We start from the raw sequence: 8,441 nt of genomic DNA on the forward strand, positions 1-8,441 counted from the left end.
CAATAGCACTTGGTCCAGATGGTAAATTATGGAATGATCCCACCGCCACCTACCATGTGCCATTTCTAACACTGGTGTCTTGTTATGCGGCTGCAGCGCTAGGGTGCAACAGCTACCTCTGGCCACAATGTTTAAGAAGTTTGGACCACATAGTAGTGCCGGTTCAGTAATGGTATCAACGCTGTTGCCAATAACATTGCATCCACCACACATAATTATTACTATTAATGTGCCAACCATTGTCTGAAAAATAGTTCCAGTTACATAGTGATGCTCGCAGAGTAATTACTTCCACAGCAGCACACAAATGTATCAGGAAAAGTATTGCCCAGCACATGTACCATCCACAGCAGTGCCCATACAAATGTAACAGGAAAAGTATTGCCCAGCATATGTACCATCCACAGCAGTGCCCATACAAATGTAACAGGAAAAGTACTGCCCAGCATATGTACCATCCACAGCAGTGCCCATACAAATCTACAAGACAAAGCATTGCCCAGCATATGTACCATCCACAGCAGTGCCCATACAAATCTACAAGACAAAGCATTGCCCAGCACATGTACCATCCACAGCAGTGCCCATACAAATGTAACAGGAAAAGTATTGCCCAGCATATGTACCATCCACAGCAGTGCCCATACAAATGTAACAGGAAAAGTACTGCCCAGCATATGTACCATCCACAGCAGTGCCCATACAAATCTACAAGACAAAGCATTGCCCAGCATATGTACCATCCACAGCAGTGCCCATACAAATCTACAAGACAAAGCATTGCCCAGCACATGTACCATCCACAGCAGTGCCCATACAAATCTACAAGACAAAGCATTGCCAGCATATGTACCATCCACAGCAGTGCCCATACAAATGTAACAGGAAAAGTACTGCCCAGCATATGTACCATCCACAGCAGTGCCCATACAAATCTACAAGACAAAGCATTGCCCAGCATATGTACCATCCACAGCAGTGCCCATACAAATCTACAAGACAAAGCATTGCCCAGCACATGTACCATCCACAGCAGTGCCCATACAAATCTACAAGACAAAGCATTGCCAGCATATGTACCATCCACAGCAGTGCCCATACAAATCTACAAGACAAAGCATTGCCAGCATATGTACCATCCACAGCAGTGCCCATACCAATGTACAAGACAAAGCATTGCCCAGCACATGTACCATCCACAGCAGTGCCCATACAAATGTATAAGACAAAGCATTGCCCAGAATATGTACCATCCACAGCAGTGCCCATACCAATGTACAAGACAAAGCATTGCCCAGCACATGTACCATCCACAGCAGTGCCCATACAAATGTATAAGACAAAGCATTGCCCAGAATATGTACCATCCACAGCAGTGCCCATACCAATGTACAAGACAAAGCATTGCCCAGCACATGTACCATCTACAGCAGTGCCCATACAAATGTATAAGACAAAGCATTGCCCAGAATATGTACCATCCACAGCAGTGCCCATACCAATGTACAAGACAAAACATTGCCCAGCATATGTACCATCCACAGCAGTGCCCATACAAATGTACAAGACAAAGCATTGCCCAGCATATGTACCATCCACAGCAGTGCCCATACAAATGTACAAGACAAAGCATTGCCCAGCATATGTACCATCCACAGCAGTGCCCATACCAATGTACAAGACAAAGCATTGCCCAGCATATGTACCAGCCACAGCACAAGTAGCTGCACAATTTTTGAGCAAATGACGCACAAAAAAGTATGCCTTTTTGATGCCAGAATACTAGTACAAAGGTCAGGCTAAATTCCCCCAAAGTATAGAGAAGCTAGAGAACCTTATAGGGGTTCGTCCACACATGAATGAAAAAAACTGTCAAAAAGTCAGCTGCAGATTTTGTTGTGGATTCTGCAGCACAAGACGTAGCAAAAACCACTGCAAAAAAAAAAAAAAACACCAGGGAAATGACTGCGGACCTCATCCTCTCCATTGCAAAGGGTGAAATCCTTAGCAGAAATTGGCATGCTGCAGATTTCGAATCCACACCACAGGTTAATTTCCGCTGAGGATTTTATTATACAGCACGTGGATGAGATTACGTAAAATCTCATCCACTTTGCTGCCACTGTAAAACACTGCGTATTTGCTGCACAAAAATCCCCTCCATACTTTTAGAAGTAAAAAATCTTGTGCCATTTGGCTACTAGGAGTCCGGTATACTGATGATGGGAGTGCTTCTCCACCTCTGCCCACTCCACAAAATAGTGATTGACAGGCTGCTGTGTGACTACAGGGGAGCATCCTCCTCATAAATATATTCAGGATTCATATACTGCGTGTCCAGTGTATTTTTTCAGCATCCCTAATAGCCAAAAAGCACAACTTTTTGTGCCATTTTGGCTTCTGTTAGTACAGGCCTGTAGCTATAGTATGCTGCCCTTACACAGGACAGTATTATAAGCTGACACTTATGGTTAAACCTAATGTTAGATCAGGCATGTCCAAACTGCGGCCCTCCAGCTGTTCCAAAACTACAACTCCCAGCATGCCTGGATAGCTTACAGCTATTAGGGCATGCTGGGAGTTATAGTTTTGCAACAGCTGGAGGGCCGCAGTTTGGACATGCCTGTGTTAGATAATGAAATGGCTCGTCTCAGTATACAATTCTTAGGACTTTGCTCATCATTGGCTTTCCCCTAACATGGACTAAAAGTGGTGAATGGCTTTCTGTGCAGGAACATATCTCCATATTGCTGCCGGCTTTGGATATATCCTCCATGTAACCCGGACCCTTGTGAATGGCCTCAGGCGATGCTATGTATTCCTATTAACCACGGTGAAAGTGACTCAACCGGTTTTAGAGAAATGCCATGCCCAAGTGCATTTCTTCTATGCGTCTAGCTTAAGTCTTGATGCATACCACTTGTCAGTTTGTATGGTTCTTCTGCCAAGCGATGCCACTCTGTAAATTAAGACCTAATTAATGTAAGGAGCACATTCCACATAATACGTTGGGTAGAGAAGTCTCACAAATGAAAGGAGACCTACTAGAAGATAATTAAAATAGGCCCAATATTGTACTTTAGAAATGTGACAACCTTTTTGTCAACATCTTTTATGGTGGGCTATGATCTCTAGATGTTAAAAAGACCAATGGCTGTAACAGGATTCTGAAGATGTCATATCCCCTTCTGACTTATCTCAGGTACAGCGTTGTCACACAGACCTTGTGGGAATTCATATACAAGACGACCTGCATCCTGCCTGGTTTGAATAGTGACAATATACGAGGGGCCATTGATGTATATGATGATTTGGATCTACACAAGGTCTCCGTGACCACATCTTGCTTTGCTTTTCTCAGCCTAGAACTAAAATATGAAAAAAAAAGGTTTTTATACTTTTAAAGTGCGTCAAAGGACGTCTTGGTTTCTGTCCTGGTAGGTCTCCTTTAAAGAGCAGCTGTCAGCGTGATCAATCCTATTAAACCAGGTGTATTGCCTTTTAGGGTTGATAATGCTGAGTAGAATTATACCTTTTTTTGTATCTAGTCCCAATAGCTGTAGTCATATATGACTTTTTATATTTATGCTAATCACTTATTTGGAGTACCAAGGGGCTGACCGTAGCACGGGGAGCACCACAAGCACAATGCCTCCTGTTCCCTGTTCCCTCCCCCCTCCTCTTTGATTGACAGGGCTAGACCTCTTTTATAGCTCTGTGTTCTCACGCCTGTGCCGAGCTGGCATAGTGACTCTGCGCTTGCGCCGTGGATCAGATGTTGCTTCCTGAGCTTGCCCAGTGGGCCTGATGAAATCAGAAAACAACATCAGATACACTGCACAAACGCCGAGTCACTGAGCTGACTTGGTGCAACCTCGGTGCTCCAAGCGCTACAGCCAGCCCCTTGGTGCCTCAAATGGGTCATTAGCATAAATATAAAAAGTCATATATGACTACAGCTATTGGGACTAGATACAAAGAAAGGTATAATTCTACTCAGCAGTGTCAACCCTAAAAGGCAATACACCTGGTTTAATAGCATTGATCACGCTGACAGCTGCTCTTTAAAAGAGACCTACCAGGACAGAAACCAAGAGGCCCTTTGACTGCACTTTAAAAGTATAAAAACCTTTTTTTTTCATATTTTAGTTCTACGCTGAGAAAGGCAAAGCAAGGTGTGGTCACGGAGACCTTGTGTAGATCCAAATCATCATATACATCACTGAGCTGACTTGGTGCAACCACGGTGCTCCAAGCGCTACAGCCAGCTCCTTGGTGCCCCAAATACTTCATTAGCATAAATATAAAAAGTCATACAGACGTGGACAAAATTGTTGGTACCCTTTGGTCAATGAAAGAAAAAGTCACAATGGTCACAGAAATAACTTTAATCTGACAAAAGTAATAATAAATTAAAATTCTATAAATGTTAACCAATGAAAGTCAGACATTGTTTTTCAACCATGCTTCAACAGAATTATGTAAAAAAATAAACTCATGAAACAGGCATGGACAAAAATGATGGTACCCCTAACTTAATATTTTGTTGCGCAACCTTTTGAGGCAATCACTGCAATCAAACGCTTCCTGTAACTGTCAATGAGACATCTGCACCTCTCAGCAGGTATTTTGGCCCACTCCTCATGAGCAAACTGCTCCAGTTGTGTCCGGTTTGAAGGGTGCCTTTTCCAGACTGCATGTTTCAGCTCCTTCCAAAGATGCTCAATAGGATTGAGGTCAGGGCTCATAGAAGGCCACTTTAGAATAGTCCAATTTTTTCCTCTTAGCCATTCTTGGGTGTTTTTAGCGGTGTGTTTTGGGTCATTGTCCTGTTGCAAGACCCATGACCTGCGACTGAGACCAAGCTTTCTGACACTGGCTAGTACATTTCTCTCTAGAATTCCTTGATAGTCTTGAGATTTCATTGTACCCTGCACAGATTCAAGACACCCTGTGCCAGACGCAGCAAAGCAGCCCCAGAACATAACAGAGCCTCCTCCATGTTTCACAGTAGGGACAGTGTTCTTTTCTTGATATGCTTCATTTTTTCGTCTGTGAACATACAGCTGATGTGCCTTGGCAAAAACTTCGATTTTTGTCTCATCTGTCCACAGGACATTCTCCCAGAAGCTTTGTGGCTTGTCAACATGTAGTTTGGCATATTCCAGTCTTGCTTTTTTATGATTCGTTTTCAACAATGGTGTCCTCCTTGGTCGTCTCCCATGTAGTCCACTTTGGCTCAAACAACGACGGATGGTGCGATCTGACACTGATGTTCCTTGAGCATGAAGTTCACCTTGAATCTCTTTAGAAGTCTTTCTAGGCTCTTTTGTTACCATTCGGATTATCCGTCTCTTAGATTTGTCATCAATTTTCCTCCTGCGGCCACGTCCAGGGAGGTTGGCTACAGTCCCATGGATCTTAAACTTATGAATAATATGTGCAACTGTACTCACAGGAACATCTAGTTGCTTGGAGATGGTCTTATAGCCTTTACCTTTAACATGCTTGTCTATAATTTTCTTTCTGATCTCTTGAGACAGCTCTTTCCTTTGCTTCCTCTGGTCCATGTCGAGTGTGGTACACACCATATCACCAAACAACACAGTGATTACCTGGAGCCATATATATAGGCCCAATGGCTGATTACAAGGTTGTAGACACCTGTGATGCTAATTAGTGGACACACCTTGAATTAACATGTCCCTTTGGTCACATTATGTTCTGTGTTTTCTAGGGGTACCATCATTTTTGTCCATGCCTGTTTCATGAGTTTATTTTTTTACATAATTCTGTTGAAGCATGGTTGAAAAACAATGTCTGACTTTCATTGGTTAACATTTATAGAATTTTAATTTATTATTACTTTTGTCAGATTAAAGTTATTTCTGTGACCATTGTGACTTTTTCTTTCATTGACCAAAGGGTACCAACAATTTTGTCCACGTCTGTATATCGCTGCAGCTATTGAGCCTAGATACAAAAGGATATAATTTTACTCAGCATGATCAACCCTGCTAGGCAATATGCCTGGTTTAATAGAGCTGATCCTGCTGACGGATGCTCTTTTAGTAACAGTATTTCTTATCCTCAGTTAGTGACTAATCTAGAATCTTACATGGGTCAACAGAATGGGCACTGATTGGATCATTGCCTGCTCGTTGGATTACATGCCTCAATAATTGGCGCTATGTGGGTATGAACAATCGTTATTAAGATTGTTTGTCCCCATACAGACCTTCAACACAGAGCCACAGACAAGTTAGTTTTTTACTGGATCCTAATGGCAGCTGCACAACTGCAGTGTCCAGACGAATCATCCAACGTCTCGTGTGCCTGCTCCCACCATAGACATCGCTTGCTCATTTGACCAACCTAAATGGACATGTTTATGGTGGTATTGGGGGAGAGAAAGCTAAAGGTGCCCATAAACATGAGATGTCAGCTGGCAAATCCAGACATTTGTGTCGTGATTTGCAAACAGTTTAATGTCTTCTGTGGCCTTCGAACAATAGATTGGCTACAGATCCCATCACAATTGGTTGTATCTGCTGCAAATGAGCTTCTGATGGACATTTATGGACAGTATGTACAGTTTACTGCTCAAATCTATTTTCACAGAAGTTGGCGTCAGCTTTTTGCCTGAATGCCAATGAAAATATTTCTACATTCTAATAGTGACTTCACTTTTTAGCTCAAAGCCAATCAGTTATAGCATATTACCAGTTTGTTGTGACAGTGTTATTCCTACTATTACATCTTTTTTTATCCCTACGGTTATCTCATATCTGCTCCGATTTTGGTTGATGTGGAAGCAACAAGCCTCTAGACACTTGGTGATTTTAATTAAAGGAATGACTGAAAATTAGGTCTTGCTTTTGCTTGCTACCATGGCAGCGGTAATTTAACTTCTTGTAATATCCAAGGAATAGGTAAACCAAAGAAGGCAAGCTGAGCTGATATGGCTCATTCTGATGAGTTCAGTCCACAATATTGCCGAACGCCAGGTTAGAGCCCATGTACGTGACACGTTCAGGAGATCTGCTCTTGTATAACAATAGCCGTACACATTAGATAGCTATTGGCCAAACACTTTTTAGGCCGACAGCTGTTCCTGCCAACCCCCCTTAACACATTCACCTCTTCTCAATAGGAAGAGGGCAATAAATTCCTGCCACACTTCCTTTCCCGATCCTTCGAGACAACTCAGTACATACTAGATGGTCAGCTGACCCCACCGTAATGGGTGGGTTTGTCCTAAATCGTTCTAATGTGTATCGTCACCATAAGTCTTTTTCGATGATGAAAAGGAGAGTCTAGTCTTCTCACAAGGGAGAAGGGCAAGCACCATAAAACCACCATACAGTAGAGCAGATCTCCAGGACATGATGTGCAGGTTTGTGAGTAGCAGGAACGAGCATGAGCAATTATTAAATAGCCAAAGCAGGTGAGAAGGTAGTGTGACAACCCGAGAAGATGATATTGTGGTGTCAACTTCCAATAATCAGACAGGTGATAATCTGTTGTGTTGTATTAGAACTCCTGTATAATATTTGTGATATTAAATATTTATTTCTCAGATTTTTTCTCTCTATCTTTTCACAGGCTGGAGCGCCTGGTTGACGTCCTACGGAAAAAGGTTGGATCTGGATCTGTTAGAACAATGATCTGATAATGATATCAGTAAACCAGTCTTTCCACGGCAAAGTATGGATACAAGGCTTATCAACACAACTTCATTCATATTGAGTTCACTAACCAAACTTAGAAACCACATTTTTAAACCAAGGATACATTTCTTTTGGGTGTGGCGCAAACACCTTCGGAGGAAATGAGCCCTATACACATTATAGTGGATTTACACATCCCGTCTGAAGATGCAGCTGATCACCCGATGAATGAGCGAAACACTTGTTGATCGGTTGAGACTTTCATCTAAGGCTACTTTCACACTCGCGTTTGGTGCGGATCTGTCATGGATCTGCACAAATGCATCCGTTCAGATAATACAACCGTCTGCATCCGTTCAGAACAGATCCGCTTATATTATCTGTAACATAGCCAAAACGGATAGTCTTGAACACTATTGAAAGTCAATGGAGGACGGATCCGTTTTCTATTGTGTCAGTGAAAATGGATCCTTCCCATTGACTTACATTGTGTGCCAGGGCAGATCCGTTTGGCTCAGTTTCATCAGATGGACACCAAAATGCTGCCAGCAGCGTTTTGGTGTCCGCCTCCAAAATGGAATGGAGACGGAACGGAGCCAAACTGAAGCATTCTGAGTGGATCCTTTTCCATTCAGAATGCATTAAGAGCAAACTGATCAGTTTTGGGTCGCTTGTGAGATCTCTGAACGGATCTCACAAACGGAAAACAAAACGCCAGTGTGAAAGTACCCTAAGTCTACTTTCACACTGGCGTTTCGTTTTCCGTTTGTG

At 42.6% G+C, this 8,441-nt stretch overlaps 1 protein-coding gene across 1 annotated transcript in view; it reads left to right on the forward strand.

The window, feature by feature from the left end:
* Positions 1-8,042, forward strand: part of MIPOL1 (mirror-image polydactyly 1) — a 217,104-nt gene extending 209,062 nt beyond the window's left edge. The window contains exon 9 of the mRNA XM_044271260.1: positions 7,606-8,042. Coding sequence (XP_044127195.1) covers positions 7,606-7,672 — 67 coding nt within the window. The 3' untranslated portion in view covers positions 7,673-8,042. The remainder of the gene's footprint in view (positions 1-7,605) is intronic.
* The last annotated feature ends 399 nt before the right edge of the window (positions 8,043-8,441 follow it).

This window comes from Bufo gargarizans, chromosome 11 (genome assembly GCF_014858855.1).
Source record: "Bufo gargarizans isolate SCDJY-AF-19 chromosome 11, ASM1485885v1, whole genome shotgun sequence".
In the NCBI taxonomy this organism is placed as follows: Eukaryota; Metazoa; Chordata; class Amphibia; order Anura; family Bufonidae; genus Bufo; species Bufo gargarizans.